General features: G+C 42.3%; 1 protein-coding gene across 1 annotated transcript in view; it reads right to left on the bottom strand.

Moving 5' to 3' along the window:
• The window catches only part of LOC137914848 (alpha-ketoglutarate-dependent dioxygenase FTO-like), a 120,961-nt gene extending 103,291 nt beyond the window's left edge, over window positions 1–17,670 (bottom strand). The window contains 2 exon segments of the mRNA XM_068758344.1: window positions 4,473–4,591; window positions 17,340–17,670. Coding sequence (XP_068614445.1) covers window positions 4,473–4,591; window positions 17,340–17,670 — 450 coding nt within the window.
• Window positions 17,671–18,202: the final 532 nt, after the last annotated feature.

Below are 18,202 nucleotides of genomic sequence, written 5' to 3'. Positions count from 1 at the left end.
CACATTCATGACAGATGAACCCGACTTGAGCAGGTCGCATTCGATATAATCTCATTGAATCTGACGGCTGATCTGGTCAGCCAGTTTGCACAATCCAAGTGACGGCCTTGTTTGAGAATGCACTGACATATGTGGCTAATGCCTCAACATTAATATGAGTTGCTCGGAAGGGGTTGTCAGACACACCGGCTGTCAAGGGCCGTTTGGGCAATTCAAGTCACTGCTGGCGCAGGAGAAACCCATCCTGCCAGTTAATGCTTAAAACAGCAATATTCCCTATAGTATCAGGAACAAAAGCAGTGGATCACTCAGGTCTCAATTTCATTGGTAGCATGAACCCAACCATACCTAAGCTCTTTTATGCTCAGGCTTTTGCAGTGAAGAAATAAAATGAGTTGAATTAAAAGTAATACTGCGTATAAGTCTGCATTGCAACCCATCTCGTACTTTCAATCGTACGCTCGTACGCTCCTAATCTCAATGTGTAGCCACTATGCAAGGACAATAAAGGCTTTCTATTTCTATTCTAAGTTAATGTGCCAAACTGAGATGAACATTTAGACATCCTTTTTTGTTGATATTGGTGAGATTATTTTAAAAAAGAAGCTTGACATACCAAGTTGATCTGTCAACAACTCATTTCAATTATTTGAGCCAAAGATCAAAGAGGTAAGACAAGCTAAAGGCATGTCGAGGAAAAGCTCAGCAGCAGACTAATCAGACGTCACTGCTCACATAGCAGATCAATGAAAAACCTGGGGCCTTGGGTGTGCACCATATTACACTCCAAAACTTTCATATTCATTCATTGATTTTACTTTTCAGAATAGTATATCATTGAACTCCAATGGGAGCAAAAAAAATGGAGGCTGGGGCTGAGGTCAATCTTCGCACGGATGGATATTTGCACAATATTGATGGCACACGCAGAAAGAAATGACTAAATATCTGGATCAATAGCTAGTTTCCCTAGCCATGACAGGTTGGTCCTGATGAAAATATATAAATACTTCTTTATGGCTGCCGTAGTGGCTCTAATGAACATGGTTCAATGACCCCCTTAAGGTAAACTATTTGATTAGCCGAGGCCAGAGGTGACAACAGCGGTCTGTTGTTTCTACGATGCCACACATCCAATAGCCTGAAGCTGCCAATGCACACAAGGGCCCAGTAAAAGGGCCAAAAATATGGCAGGTCACATGCCCTAACCAAAGTGCCATGCACTACCTGACCCTCCGATTAATTTACAGTAATGATGAGTCCTGGCTTCTCCACTCTGTCACGTTGAATTGCATTATTCAGCTTTCACATGAGGATGCTGGTAGTAAATTTAGTCATCAGTAATCAACCAAAACCCCTCAAGGGACAAGCCGAAAGTACAGTAGTAGTAGTAATCAACCAAAAACAGCGGGGCAAACCACATCCAACCTCACATCTCTGTCTACTCCAGAGCAGACAATGGGGCCATAAAGAGGGAGGAACCACATCATTGCCTACCCGTTAATTAAATGAAACCTGCAAAGTTAATTTGCCTCCTTTTCGACACATTGCACTGGCCAGCCCACTGCTGAAGACCTCCCAGACGCCATCCCTGCTTGGCCCCTAAATCACAACGCGATAAACAGTCCAGTGAGTCCGGCTGGACGCGCAGTGGCTGCCCAGCCACAAGGCCAGAGCAGGGCGTGCGGTAGATCAACACCACGCCAGTGATAAGTAATTCTGCAGAGGATTAGCAGTATGATAGCCTGATCAATACTGTGTACTCAGGCCATTAGGAATGCAGTGAGGAAATGACCCCCTCTGGTAATAAAGCAGGGCATCTGGGTTCTCCTTCATTTGCCAGCTCCATTAGTGTAATGGTATCATTATCTGCTAAAGTCGTATTTTTCTGAGCCCTGGCTTTTCCACAGCTCAACCCGCGGGGGTCTGATGAAGCTGTGAGAGCCCCCATGCCGAGTTTTCCCCTTTCTACTATTCTACACGAAGCCTAGGTGTAAATCTTGCTCTGTTGGTGCTTATGTGCTACCATGCCTCAGGAATCCATACCCGTGTTTTATGTTAGAGCCCAACATTTATTTTTCCATTATTGGGTCATCAATAGAGCAACCAGCATGTAGTGTGGGTTTAAAGGGAGAAAAAGATGGCTGGCAGAGTGCAAAGCTGCTGAATGTGCTGAATCTGACACCCCCTCTTGCTAAAACACCAGGCCTGACATGACAGGACGTCAGCAATAGTCGCCATAAATCGGTTCCTCTACACTAATTCTCCAGCTAACATTTTGTGTGGGAGAATTGATTAACCATGTCTGGATGTGTGGCCACATAATCAGCTTTTACCTCTGTAGTTGTTAATTTAACAGTATTGCCAGGGGAAATACAAACCATTTTAATGAGTGTTCAGAAATTAAATAACCTAAACAGCTTGCACTAGGTGCCACAACCAGAGCAAACCAATGAGGCTGATCTAAGCAATGGGCTGAGCCGCACCCAAGACCTCACAACATCTGGTGACCCTGTGCGATCATTACTTAGCCTGCTGCTCACACACACACACACACACACTTCCTGCTTCGACGCTGCACTTCATACTTGTCATCACCGTCCAAGCCTGGTAAACAGGGTTTATATATATATAGTTGCTAAAACATTTTTAGAAATTCACTTGAGAATACGAGTAAAACACAATGAAATTCAAGTTAAAAATTATGGGAAGAAATCCACTACAATATAGCAACTTCAGAACCAGAGGCGATGTGCAATCCTATAAAAGCAGTCTGGATTGTTCTTTTTTTCACTAAACTAAACAGTATTTCACTATTTTAAGCAAAATGTGTAATGTAATTATTTTAGAGAGATGTTTTTTTTATTTTTTTATCTACAGTTTGTGAATTCCTGTGGTGAGGTGAGGTCAATTCTCCCTGGGCAGTCAGGACATTGTCCAATTCTATTTAGCAGGAAAAAATAAATTTAGATGGTGACATCCCACCTGTCAGGAAGTATTGCTGTCTAGCTGTGGTGGGATTTTCTGAGGAGATTGAGAATTCATTCATTTTTTTTGGCACTAATCTGCTAGTGCTTACATGCTCTAACTCAGTCTGACAGTGGGCCCACAGTGCATCTCTCACTTTGGGAAATACTGCAAACACTCACTGACTGTGTAAGACAACTGTCATAGACAGGTTATTAATTGAATCATTATCTAACCACAGAAAATACAAAAAGTAACTAAAATGCATGCAACTCCATCCGTGGCTGCTCTTCGGTGATATATATTAATTTCGCAATTCCAATTGCTCATCCCTTTATTTATCTAAAGAAAAAAAGGAAGATAAGCCATTAGGTCTGTGCAGCGCTGCCTGACTGCCTGAGGGCCAGCTGGAATGAGTTCTCTCGCTCTCAACAACTCATCTGGCCGCCATGGCTGCTTTCATAAACAGGAGGAACCACGTCCTACATAGCTTCACTGCTGTCTAACATGATCCGGACACATGTGCCACAGCACACAGCACACAAGTCAACGGATAAGAGGAGGAACCGGCAGGCAGACACTGTGTCTATAAGCAGAACACAGCTCAGGATGTCTTTAGCACGATAGCGCTCTTTTCCTTCCATGTCTCAACAAACTTATTGTTGAGTTGTACGACATGTGGGAACCTTCTGAAGCCCAGGTGTGCAACAGCTTAACACTCCAGCATGCACAAGAGTCACTTTAGGTTAGAAATACAAACCAGCGGTGTTTGCATCAAGTGAAAATCTTCCAGCACACCTAAGTAAAATGAAATGCACTGAACCACCTCAAATTATAATGCTGGCATGCTTAAGCCATAAACTATGGTAATAAATACATTTATGAATTAATAATAATAATAATAATAAAGCTTGAAGCATTGGTAGATAGCCGGCCCATCACATTGCCAAATTTGGGACATCCCACTCAACATTATTATTATTATTATTATTATTATTATTTACTATTGCACTGATCTGTTGCTTCCATCAGTGTTAATTCTTCACGTTACAATGACTTTCCAAATCAAGCTGTGACAGCTGGCTCTTGCGTTCTAGATTGTTTTTTATTATTATTATTATTATTAAATGTTAATAATCACCTCTGGATTTGTATTTTATTTGTATTTTTTTTGGTACTATTATTAGTTTCCTCTGTCTCTATTCAACGGAATGCAATCCGTGTCGTGTTTCTACTTGATGTTGTGACGCTACTATATCAATGCTGCACGCCCAAGCCTCTCTATCAGTATTGATAAAGCAGCGTTTAAATCAAGCTGTAATTCATCCTTGTTGTAATCTGGGGTGGGGGGGGGGAGAGAAGGATGGAAAAAACAATGAAGGGAAACGGGCAAGGTGAGGTCTGCGCTGACACTCAGAATGCAGCACACGCGGAGCATCAGACATTCAACGAGGGACCGGGCTGAGAAATACGCCCGACCTAACGGAGAAAAACGCCATCAATACCTTTCTTCTCTTCTCCCCCTCACTGTCACCCGATCTTTTCATGTTCCTGGAGTTGTGTTTACACTGAATCGAGCTCAATAGGGGTGACGTTTGGTTATTGTAGTCGGAGAAAAAGATGCCTTCTCAGAGTATCCTCTAATTTTAAAGTGCACGTGACGCGCAGCCGTTCGAATCGTTTCGCCAGGAGTCCTGTGGTCAATGTGTTTTGTCCCAAACGTCTATTTGGCTCGCTATTCTGTGAGAAGATGCCGAAATCGGAGCGACGAAAACTACAAGTCCCAGAATAAGCGGCTGCAGCTGGCAGGAAGGAGAATCAGCGCGCTCTCAGATGTTGCACTGCGCAGCTGCGGCGCAGGTACAGACGGCGCTGCAAATGTGTCGCCCTGACCCAGGATCTGAGAATCAAAACACACACACACGTATGAAAAAGTGAATAAAAGAAGAAAGAATATCTATCACTTATTCCAACAATAATAATAATAAAAACAAAAGGTGTGTGGTTAGTTGTCGTGGTATTATTTTCTGCTGCTGTCGGGCTCGTGGGTTTTAGGAGTACTGCAGACTCGCAGCAGCATTTTGAACAGATGTCTTTTGAGGAAAAGGATTTAAGCAAATGTGAAATATTGTCTTCAAAATATCCTGGCCTTAACATGGATATTCCATATGTGTCCCTCTGTCTGTAAATTAAAAGCAGTGCCGCTTTCATCTTAGACTATGTGTAAAAATAGCAATCATGCTTTGAACACGCTCCAGTCCCCACAATTTCCTTTCAACTTTTGCATGCAACCCCGAATCCAGGTGTTTTTTTCTGCCGGTGTGGGCTCTAAACCACATCTGTCCTTTTCAACTCACTACACACTAAGACAGCCCCCTTACACACACATTGTCCATGTAGCTGCTTTTATATATCACCAAAGCAGTTCGACTTTCCCTGCAAGAGTTCATCCTTCTGACTCATAAGATGTTTTGAATAGTGATTAAATGTGTTCTGGCCATTGTTCCTTTCCAAGCACATGTGAAATCCATGAGTGAGCTTTGCGGATGGAGTGGGTAGCTGTGATCGGAGGGCAGTGCAGGGGTGCATTTTAGGGGTCTGAAGCACCTGTTACATATTAGCATTACAGACTTTGATCAGTGTCTTCATTAGTTTCCTTTGTAATCTCTTTTCTTTTATGGCAGAGCTGACCCAAGTCGGCCGGGTACAGTGATTTAACACACATGTTTCCTTCACCTGACTTGTAAAATAGTCAAAAGCTCTCTCGCTTTCAAAGACACCGATGTCTCTAGCAACCCTTACTAATAAACAGGGGGGTTCTTTTGATTCCTATTTTTAACCTACATTTCCTCCCCTCTGTCATCATCTTCTAATAGGAAGTAAATATTCTTAGAACTATGTGATGGATCTAACAATACACGCACACAAATTACATATATATATATATGGAGAGAGAGAGAGAGTAGTATCAAAGTTCATGTAAACTTTACGACCTAATCCATCGATACACCGTGTTCCTTTTATGTGTCAAACTAGTATTCACATATTCACCCTGACTGAGTCTGTCAGATCTGAGATTCTTCGAGTGATCCCAACATAAAATGCTTTTAACATGTAGAATTACCTTTTCCAACAAACCTGTCAGGGGTTTGGTTATGAATTCCAACACTGGTCCTCGTGGCTGAAAAGTCATAACGTATATAAATTAGGAATGGATATTTGTAGAATTATTTCCAGACCAGGGTAGAGGAATATTGAGCATAATAATTTACCATAAAAACAATGGTTGCTTCCTCAGAAAATCCTGTCATTTGTCCTACAGTGAATCAGTCTGTAAAGCAGGCACCTCTCGTTCTCCTCTCTTTCCTATCTATAGGGTTCAGCAGAAGTCCAAGGTCATCCCCGTGCACACTCTTGTGGCATCACACAGGAAGGAAGGGAAATGACTTTGAACTTTCTGCAGCATTGCATGGCTTTCCCTACTGGTCGGGTCAATGTGTTTGCGCTTATGATTGGGGAATGTTTTGTTTTACTGTACACCACATCAGATCCGGATGACCCTCTGACTGGGCTCATTTTTTTGATATGGTGAACAACTAAAGAAGCCAGGGAAGAAAAAAAAAACAACAACAGCAATCTGCCAGGATGTACTAAAGCATGGTAAAAGAAGACAGAGAACATTGTGTTGTGCTGTATTAAAACCAGAGCCCACTGCCCTGAAATCATCATTTCCCATGCTTCAAACGAATGTTTGGCCTTAAAAATCAGGAAGACCAAAGACAGGCCTTTGTGAATGGTGGTATCGTTCCAATGCAGCACATTCTCTAGGCCCACCTAGATTCCATCATGACATTATCAAGTTAAAATGAGCTTTTCTGCATGAAAAGAAGGGATCAAACTCGTGGGAAAGCTGAAAACAACACAGTTAAGGTTTGTCCGGCACCACAACTGGGGACAATCCCCAGCATGTTGCACTGTCTTTTGTGAAGACAGGCTCTTCTTTATATTTTTATTTATATCAATTCAGCATATGGAGCAAGCATGCGCGTTCTCTGCTTGCTAACCTTCAACGCTTAGCCCAAGGAAACTGTTATTTGTCAGTGCTACACAGCAGAGTGCTGCCCAGTGGTTTCAATTAAGATCAAAGAAGTCTTCACAGGCACCAGTAGTTATATCAAAATCTGAAAAGTATTATTTAGGTTCTGTGCCGGAGTCCTCTTTCAGGAGAGAGCTTTCTTTCTTTGCTGACTTTGCGTATATTCCACCGCCTTTAACTCGCCCCTTTGATGCACCCCCTCGTCACTCCCGTACATTCTCTTTGTAGCGCCAAGTTACCTGTGCAGCTCACACCCGGTGGCCTATTAGTTAACGGGCATGAAAGGTTGGGAGTGATGTGCATTTGTGATGGAGAAGATTAAAAGTCCTGCAAAGATTATAAACATTTTCCTTGGTTTTGCCATTAGTTTCTCACTAGAGCCAAATTTAATGTCCCGTCTCGAGTCCTGGTACATATGTTATTTTGAAATGTGAGCAATGAATAAAAGGTACAAAGTAGAGTGTAAATAATCTGAGCCTTAGAGGAGAGTTGTCTCTTCAAGTTAAGGAGCCTTTCATTTAACCGTGCCCACATGTTAGTTCTATTAACATAGTCTTTTTAAGGCGCAACAGGCGCGCTTACAGATTGAATCAACCAACCGCAATAAGAACACAGTTATATAGAGGAGATTCTAAATCAGTAAAATGGTGCAACACCATTACCAGGTTTTAGGGTTTAGCAGCAGGGCATATGAGTAAATGCATTCCTGGCCTGGAACTGTTTGGAGAATATGGTCAAAGTTTAAATATGGTCCTTTCAGTTCCACATTTGATCAATGTGTACACCTGCAGCAGACGTGATGACAACATATACGGTACTTAGAAACTCTTAGCGTTCACAGATCTGGAACAGCTTTCCGTGTCATGTAATATTAATGCATTTGATGGCGAAGCCTCGTACTCGCTTTCTGTAGCCGTTAACATATTTGTTTTGTGTATATCTGGGGAAGCGAGGCATGTGTACATTTACTCTCCTCACGCACATTTCTGTTTGACACTGTAGCCCAGACCTAGAGCCAGACCTGAGCACATTTGTTCTTCCTGAAACACACAATTAAAGCTCTGTAGGGACAGATGCTATTTGCTGCATCAGGCCCTCCGCTGGAATATTGTTAAAAACTTTGAAACCCCATTACTGAGTTGTAAAGTGCAGAGAGGGCCCTTTAAAATAGCTTAGAAAGTACAAACACCATTCAATACATGTTAATTAAAGCTCAATAAATGATTGTAAAGGCCCACATTAAGAGTGTGCAGTCTTAGTCTAAGATGTGGTTCACCTCGTTGCCTGGGATCACTTCCAGACCACGGAATGAGGAAGTACTTTATTATTACTGTGATTTTAATACCATGATCATTGAGCACTTTTAAAAGAAGCCCATTAAAAAGGAGGTTTTGACATACAAAAGAGTCCTTTTTTAAAGCGCACGCAATCTCTCGGAGTGAAAGACATTGGAAAAGTCTATGCAGGAGTGTGTGTGTGTGGGTGTGTGGGTGTGTGTGTGTGTGTTTTCCTCCTATGACATCAGCAGGGAATATCTTTTGTGGAGCCAGAGATGACCTGTTTTCTGAAGAGGCCTGTGCCCCATCGCACAGCACCATGCTGCAGATTAATTGCACATTTATTCAGCATTCACACAGGGTTTGGACTTCGCTTTTAACAAAGACATCTCCCTGAAATATGCTGATTTGTCAAAATACTCAGATCTAAGAAAATAATTCCTTTTGAGTATAGGACTAGCTGAAGGGGACACAATGGCCCGGTGTGACCCGGCCCTCACTCCACCTGCTCTTGACAGTGTTTATAAAGTGCCAGCTCCTCTCATTAGCGCTCCTATTACCCCAGAGTTATAGCAGCTCTGCAGATCAAACACAGCCGCAGTGAACAATGGCTGAAATGGCATTAATATGATATGTAAGAGTTCAACAAATATTGGGGAAGGATCTCTTTAATGGGGGCTGTTTTACATTAGAGCTTTTTATTAGGGCTTTTCTGGTCTTTAATGTGCATGTTTTCCCCTTGAGTCAGTGTTACTGGGTTTAGGTCCCATTGTGTGACCACCAGTCACTGAATTGAGCAAAAGACGTACATGCGGCGCACATATGACTTGTAGCATTCGGCTGGGGATGTATTGGTAGTACTAGAAAACAACATCTTTTGATATGCAAATCAAAATCCCCTCTTTGTTCATAAAGACTTATTGTATTTGTATTTCATGCTGTGTAACTGGTGCATGAGCACGATTATTGAATAAATCTGCTCATTTGTTAGTAATAAAGAATGACGTGTACTGATGAATGTGAAACTGACTCAAGTGATCAGGAATTCGTCTGACGAGCCCACCCTTCACACAACCCCCACCAGCCTGATCACTGACATGAATGAACACTGAAATGTGTTTATTTCTCCAAGCACATTTCTATGCATTTTCAAATTAGTTGACATTACAGAGTGCTGATGATGACAGTTACACTTAACACTGGCTGAAAGGTTTAAATCACACCCAACTTATATAGACAAAGCATCTCTTGGAGGCCACCTTCATGCCTGATTCAGTGGTAGGTTGGTTTATAGTAGAACATAGACACATTATACTTCTTGTCCGGAGCCAGCTCTCAAAGGCAAAAGATATTTTGGAAAAGAAAAAGTTGAAACATGAAATCTGGCTTTTATAGGTTTCCTTTCAGTATTGAGAGCCCCTCTTCTCTTCTTCCGCTTCTCCTGATTGAAAGGAACTGCACTTACAGGCAGTGTCAGATGTACATGCACTTCTTTCCATATCTATATTTCTCTGAGCAGTTTTGAAACGTTTTTGGATGCAGTCCTACATGTTTTTTTTAACATGTCTGTTTAACTTGGCCAGAACCTGACAGCAGCTTCTGGTGATCAAAAACTATTAGAAACCGAATGCAAATGAGCGTTGTTCATTTGCAATGTATTGCTGTTGCAGCGTTTGAATGTGGGCAGTGTTTGCGATATATAACGTCTTCAAAAATCATTATGTGGCAACCTGGACTGATGCTTTCTTCGTCATCCTTCTCTATAAGCTAAATTGTGGCGAGCTGTTGAGAAAACATCAGTCGCTCAGTGAGTTCTGTAGGGATAATTTAACAGGGATGATTTCAATTGTTCATTGTTCAAGACAATGAACAATTTGAAGATTATTTTGTCATGTGCTATATGGTTTGGCCACGCTAATAACTAATGTGCATTGCTTTGTTGTAGACCAGAGTATAAGCGACCAACAATGGCTTAAAAATAGGGAGAAAAGCATACAAAACACACCAGCTTTTTTACACATGTAGATCATCCATGTCACAGAGCCAACTCCCCATTTCAACAGCGTGTCAAAGGCAGCTCTGGATCGCATCCCAAGCTCTTTGCTTGTTTGTCTTTTGTAAAAAAGGACAACTACCCCAGCAGTGCCAAAAGCACCCCAGGCTCTTTGATATGAGAAAGCCTAACAGTGGGACTGCTCAGCTGCTCTGCAGATGTGTGTGTGTGTGTGTGTGTGTGTGTTTAGGGGGAGCCCACTGTCTGAACCGACAGATTAGTGATTCGTTTTTTTTTTTTATTCCTAATAAATAAACCCCAGTGCATGCTGGGGTATGTGTGAGGGGAAAATAACATGCCACTAGCCAATCAGAAGCAGGTGGTAGGGCTTGGTGGCTACAAACCCCGCAGCTCTTATCATAAAACAACTGCACTTTTAACTTTAATTGTAGTTGTGGATGGATTTTTGGGGTTTGGGTTAGATGTGTTTTATTACTTCGGACTGGAATCAAAGCACCAGAAATGTAATTAGTTTAAGAGCAGGCAGCAATTTTGTTGTAAGGGATGGCAGCCAAGTTTAGAACTGAACTCACTGATAAGGGTACCGTCACATGGAGGCATGTTTGTTGTATGGCAACTCCGGAATAAGTCTTTGAACATGACATTTACAAAAAGTGCTGCACTTAAATGCAATTCAAAGATATTTTATTAATATTTAGATATTTCCATGTCTTATTTATACAGACAATTAAATATTTTTACTCTATTCATCTTGTAGCCATAATTAGTGATGAACATCCAATTTTAGATTTTACATGTAAAATGTGTTTCTGAGTGTTGATTACTATGCAAAAGCATATGAGCTGGATAACATCAGCTCCAATTTCAGAAGTATAGGCCTACCATTAAAGGCTTCTTCACGCAGCCCTGCGATGAGCTGGCGTCTCATCCAGGGTGTACACCGCCTCTCGCCCGTTGTCCGCTGGGATAGTCTCCAGCAGCATCTATGACCTGCAGTGCGGATCAGCGGCTGAAGACAAGACGATCATCATCGTTTAGAAGATGACCTCTGCTCTTCTTCAATAAGACTTTATGTGACATTTTCAAAGTAAAACTAAAATGAACAAAATCTGTCCAGAATGATCCTTTATTTAAAATACTGTAACAAATAAAAAATTCAAACCAACTTTTTAAACTTTCGTACTCGCTCCAAAATCCCGTTTCATTTAGACACGTTAAATTAATATTTGCATCTTTATTTAAAGATGTATCTAGAGGTAGATCCCATCATTATAACACATAGTCTGAGTGTGTAGACATGAACTCTGTCAGTCTGTCAGTGCACTGTGACTGAAACACAAGGGAACTTATCCGATACATTTGACTTTCGTTACACTTTAAATCATTTGGCTGAAGGTGTCTGTGCAGTGCACTGCTGAAAATAGGCCATAGGTAGATCTCTATGAAATGTTTCTCTGCTGTGGTCCTGGGGTTGATGGCCTCTAGTGAGTTCTCCTCTGAACGGGGCAAGGGAGATTATGATGAAAGGAGCAGAGAATGAGATGACACACCCTGTCTCCATAATTTGCTGCTTCATTATGAACAGAGGCATTAGGTGTCCCCCTATTTTCTCTCCAGAGAATCATATATGTCACACTGAACAGTGCCTCACTATGAGTCAGTCACCTCAGGTGTTTGGCAGCCACATCAACGGAGTCACGGCGTATAATCAGATTACTTCCACAGCATCTAGCAGAGGAAGAAAAAATAATCTAATTGAGAATTCCAAGCGATGTTGCTTTACTTCATGAAGTTTCCCCTCACCAGTGAAAAATGTATAGATAATTGCAACTTGAGGATCTTCTGACAAGTGTTCTGCGGAGACTCTCGAATCCCAACAGGAAAAAAAAAAGAAAAATGTTTTTGTCAGTTATTATGCAATTATTATGATGTCATTTTTTCATTAATATAATAATTTAGTCATGTAGCATGCCATGCTTTTTAAGTTGAACTGATATACCGACTGTCTTGAAACCATGACTAAGTTTGTTATTGCCCACAGATGTATAAAATTAAAGTAACTTTTTATAAACATAATACATAAAGAATCTCATCAATTCTTTTGCTTTTTTTTGGACGTATACATATGTTACGTTTTTGTTTCCTGTATGTTTACAGTGTACTTTCTTGTGATAGAAACGCTGACCCAATTTTGACCCCTCTCACATCTGACCCCAGTTTCACACACTGTAAATTGACAGACAATTAAAAAAAGAGCACAAGAAGAGCAACAATCCCAATTCCAAACCACAAAAACATCAGACTGCCATTTTGGGGGCTTTCCCATAACCCATAGCTCTTGGTAATTAGTCAGCAATTGAAGATAAAGAGTGTGATTGGGAGTGAAAACTACGTAGGGATCGCAGACTGTGGTTTGGAATGGTAAATTCCTCCGGGAGACAAAAGTCTGCTTGATTTAAAGGTGTTGATTCAGTAAATGTGAGGCAGCGCAGGAGTTTTTAATTACAAGCATTAAATTACAGACTGAGAAACTGTGGTGTTCACTGTGTACTGGATGTATTTAGACAGACTTGCAGCTGTAACTTAGTTCCTGATAAATGTTAGTCTCATCAAGACTGGCAGGCTAATCATTGTTCTTTAAATATGTTTGTATGAGTAAACATATACAATTTCTATTCCAGTTACACCCGGTAAAACTGGATTAATTTTAGTTACTGAATTTATCTTTTCAATGTAATGTCTCCATTGGCACACGAAAAAACACAAAGGCACACTATTTGTCATTTAATCAACAGTCACTGTTTGATTAAAACACAACAAGAAGGTTCCTGGTTCAATTCCTTTCTGCGTGGCATCTCTCTGAATTCCCCAGCTTCCTCCCACCTCCTGAAACATACAACTTAGGTGAAATGGACATGCTAAATTTTCCGTAGACATAAATTGCCCATTAATACGAGCCTGAATGTGGCCCTGTGATGAGCTGGCGACTCGTCCAGGGTGTACCCCACCTCTTGCCTGTCGCCAGCTGGTATAGGCTCCAGCACATTTCACAATCCATATTTCGGATAAAAGCGGCTGAAGACTGCGATTGTCTCATCTTCAAGGATGAATGAATGAATCACTGGGTAGTATGAAACATTACATTTCCTGTTGCCAATAGCGCGATGTTGATGTCTGCAGCAAAAGCAAAAACATTTGGGACAGATTGAGTGGATCATGGTGAAGGAATTAGTTATTTTTTCAATGCAACACATTCAAATGTTTTTATGATTAAACATCAAAATGTGAAGTCTGAAAATCAAGCCTGGCGTTCTCCTCCCAAGTGCCCACCTTGTCACAAAACTTAAGCCAAAACCCATTCCATCCCTTTTGAGTTATGCGTCTTGAAATCAGACACACACACACACACACACACACCCAACTAAGCAGCATTGGGCGTGATTTTAACTCTCATTGGTGAAGGTACCAACATCATTTGCGCTGGCTACCGCTGAACCTCAGCTATGTTGTAATTAGAAGTGGATGAAAGTGTGGGACAACAGCTCCTTAACCGATATCCAAACATTCCTCTCAGGTGCAGCATTGCAGAGAGAGACAAGCTGGATGCGGTCTGCTCGCCCTGCTGCATGCCACATGTCACTGCTCTGCAGGCCACTGATCCTGGTTCTCTCTTCTGCCATCGGCCATTTGGGTCTGCACCCCAGATGTTTGATATGGTCACCTTAAACCGCTGAATTGACTCACCCTTTGTGTATATATGCAGACAAGTGTGTATATGTGTGCGTGTGTTTGTGTTGCTCAATCATGTTATCCTCCAGTCTGTGCTGCCTCCCACTGGTTGGGCAGAATAGTAATAATGGCACATGTGTCACTTTACATCCTGACGTAAGAGACTAATAAAGTAAAAAATAAAAATAACAACCACACAAGTACCGATAGTTCATTTCACATTTTATGTTACCTGGCTGGAGTTAACAGGCAGTTAAAACTCACAAGTCATTTCATACGCTTCGCTTGCTGAACCTCAACCATTTGGAACACCAAGAAGTTAAATAAATGCTAACAACGAGGTGCAATCCAGTGCTGCTCCACATCTGTATTTTCCAGCACGAAACAGTGAATGACTTTTCACTGCAGCTCGGTTGAAAACCAGACCACACCACATGCATGAAAGAGTTTCAGTCCCTGAACTCTACCACCATGTCCTCGCTTGGACAGCACATCTGAGACAACTTGTAAACAGTCAACCATAATCATATATACCCTGAATGTAGACATGATTAATCTAACCCCTGGTTGTCTCGTATTTGGAACACAATCAAGATGGCCTTCCCCGGGATGTACTTTGCAAAGGCTGTAAAACATTGAAGCTGAAGAGTTTTATCCAATATCTCTGAGATGCTCAGGTTAGCGTGCACAGATGCCGTGCGCAGCCTGCAGATAATTAAGACCTGTAGCTGTTGCACCTTCTACATTCAGGCTGACCTCTGCTCACTCGCTTAAAGATAGAAATTGAGTTTAAGAGTTTATTTAACTGCAATAAAACAACATTAAGCGTACTTTGTGTTCCAAACACTCCATCCAAATTATGGAATCTGCCAGCATCCTTGGGCCTTGCATGGGACTGAATCTTAGCAGGGAAGCAGGTTCGACTTTGAGTCTGACCTCTTACGTTCCCTGTTCCCTGTGTACGGGGCTTCTATCAGGTGGGAGTGAATCCCTCTCTCCTACTGCAGCAATAGGGGGTTTGAATGCGGACAGAAGGGTTTGCTCAGCAGCCTGTTGCTTCGGTTTGTTTGGAGCTGCGGTCCTCCCTGGAATATGTTACCAAATTCCTTTCGCTGTCCCACAATCGTAGTTTGCTGCCAGCTTCTCTGGCAACGAGGCCCTGAATTAGGGCCAGTCCTCCTGCTCATCCCACAAAGCCTTTCATGTTCCCAAACCGCAGCCTGAGTGAGGCGCCTTGGTTTCAACAGCAGCAGACCAGCATATGTTTGCCTAATTCCTGAGACATGATGACAGTGGTCTCCCAGCCACAAAAAGACAGCTTCACTTGTTTTTATTCATTTTGCTGCACTTTAATTATTTTTTTATTTTATTTTAACGGCTTGCTTGATGACTTCCAATAGTTACACACCACATGTTTTCTCATTACACATGTTTTTATGCTTTTTATGCAACTCCCCCCCCCCCTCCCACCCTTAACTTCCACCTCAATCACCCTTTTTCTTCCCACAATGCTTTGCTAGTGCATGACCCTGCAACTGAAAAAAAAAAAAAAAACATAGAACGTGGGGGGGAGATTTTTCATTGCCCAGCAGGATGTAGAATTATGGTGGTTATTACCTGCAACTGCTAGGTGTAAGAAAGGATCACAGATCTGAGAGGTGGACAGCCTGCCCGCCACAGGTCCCACGACAGATTACCAAACAGCAGGCCCGATCTTGTAAAGACAGAACACTGGAGACCAACACCCACTGATGCACTCTTGAACTTGCATTCACACTTACTGCTGCTTTCTATTCTACCAGGGCTGTTTCTCACCACTAACATCCCAGTGCGGAACTTTGCGCACAGTCTCAAGGCGGGATTGTCATTAAAACAACAACACCCAATAACATGCAACTCTTGACCTTATCTTCACACATGCTGGCGCCTGCAAAAGGGCACGGTGTTGGAAATTTTCTCCTTGGTGTCAAAGAAGTTTTACTAATGGTGTCTTGATACAAAAATAAAACAAACACACACGGACACAATGAGACCTGTCTCATTAAGTTAGAAGTATAAATGCTGGAGAGGTGAAACATAGAGCCACAAATCTGTTACACAGCCAGGGAGGAGCTCCGTGCAGCCAAGAGCAATAAGAACCAGAATCCCATTGAAAATAATCAGAATATAGTGGCATCTAATGTTTGCTTTGAAGGGGAAGGTATTCATATGCTCTGCTCTTTATTTCACTTATCAATGCCTCACTCTCTTTCCCCTTGGGCAAGGTTTTTGGGAGCAAAGGCTCCTTGGCTCACATCAGCTGCCTGTGGCTGTCATTGCATGTGTTTAGTTTCACCACGCGTTTCCTATGGCTTAGTGTAGCCCTGCTTTACTCTCAGACGGCATGTGACATGCATTTATCCATCAATTCTGTGCATCCCCTTCTGCCAAATCAAACAATTCTCTGTATATTGCTGATGTCTAACCCAATATCTTTGGACCGTTAAGGAGGCGCGTCCTCTCTGCTGTTTCGCATACGAATCTGACCCGTAGTTTCAAATACTCAATCATTAAAATCTCAGCACTGCTTGCTGAAACATTCAGAGTTTATTTTATTCCTGCATGTACAGACAGCCGCAATACATTTTTAGCAGCCGCGGCAGGAGCCATGTGTATTTTAACGCACTGACCATATGTGGCACCATGACCTCTCTCATAAACAGAGCAGTCTGCACCGTGTGTCTGTTTCACCAGTTTGGAAGAAAAAAAAGAGAAGGGGGTGGTAGAGGGGCAATTTGGGAGGGGTTCTGTTGGGTTTGTTTGAATGGAAGTCATGTTCCTCTTTAAGGAAAGATGGGCAGCACATGAAACTCTACATTTAACTGAGGTTCAGCTCATTATTGTAACAGTTGAGCCAAAGACTGCATCCGTCTGTTTACTAGAAGGTTGACAGAATTGACTTGAGAAGGATTTCCTGTCCTTAAACTGTAAGGCAACATCCGATCCTTCAGGCAGGTCCAAATATACTGGACCATTTCAAATCCAATCCAGCATCCTTTGTGCTTTGTAGTACAGTCTTGGATGCCGAACAGTGGCTTGGTGGAACAATTAGCTTTCCATGGATAAACAGCCCTTTCTCTCCAAAACCGATGATCAGTTTCTGTGTTATGGGGTCTTTGATTGATGTGGGTGGCCAAAAGTTGAATGCTAGTTACTCTAAACGGGCCCTTGGGCCTTCGAGCCCTATCATTGCAACGGCCCCCCTGTGGCGTTCTACCTGCAGGTATCAGGTGTTGTGGGAGTTTTCCTGGGGTTGGCGTGGGGCAGGGTGGGGTGTAATTACACATGCATTTGAAGGAGAGGCTCCTGAGGGGTAATACGGTTTGGAGGATGCTGCCATCTCTGCGGGTGGTCCCTCCCTCCACCTTGACACTGATCTCCCCGTCTCTCTGTCTGCGGCTGCTCTTGCGCGTCGCCCTGGTCCCCCCAGGTCTCCTCCTTTCCCCACGCTTGGACAATCGGATGGGCTTCAGTGGGGGCCTGAAAGTGGCGCCCACCCGAGTTGCTCCAGCCAAATAGGCTCCCAGGGCTGCTTCCAGGCATTTCATCACATTACATCAGATCAAATGCAATAAGCTAATTACAAACAACAGTGGGCATGCAAGCAGTAAGTGCTGAATCAACATAATTGATTTAATCCTCTCAATGCTAAGTGGAAAAACGTATCAACGCCGGGACTAAAATTATAGCCTCGTATTCCAGGACAACATCAACAATTGGATGAATTAAAATATCACATGAAGTCCATTCAAGCAAACCAATCTCTAGTGACACGAGAACATTTTATACAGAAAACACTCGACTAAATGGAATGGGGAGACAGACATGTCGTTGGGGGATTTTAGCATTGTGCTTCGGACACATTTAGACTTTCTTATTTTGGTTGTTCATCTGTTTTCTTTTTGTGAGGAGGGGTGTGTGTGTGTGTGTGTGTGTGTGTGCACAGGATTCCTCCACTCAATGTGGCTGCAGTGAGTGGGTAAGAAGATGTTTTATGCATGCCTCAATATGCATCTTAAAAGCAAAAGCATTAGCAATGATAGTGAAAATGCAAAGGGTTTTCATCAATGTTTACTTATT

The sequence above is a fragment of the Brachionichthys hirsutus genome, unplaced genomic scaffold (assembly GCF_040956055.1).
Source record: "Brachionichthys hirsutus isolate HB-005 unplaced genomic scaffold, CSIRO-AGI_Bhir_v1 contig_859, whole genome shotgun sequence".
NCBI lineage: Eukaryota > Metazoa > Chordata > Actinopteri > Lophiiformes > Brachionichthyidae > Brachionichthys > Brachionichthys hirsutus.
Note: the sequence above shows the minus strand (reverse complement) of the source record. Positions and strands in the feature narration are given on the sequence as shown.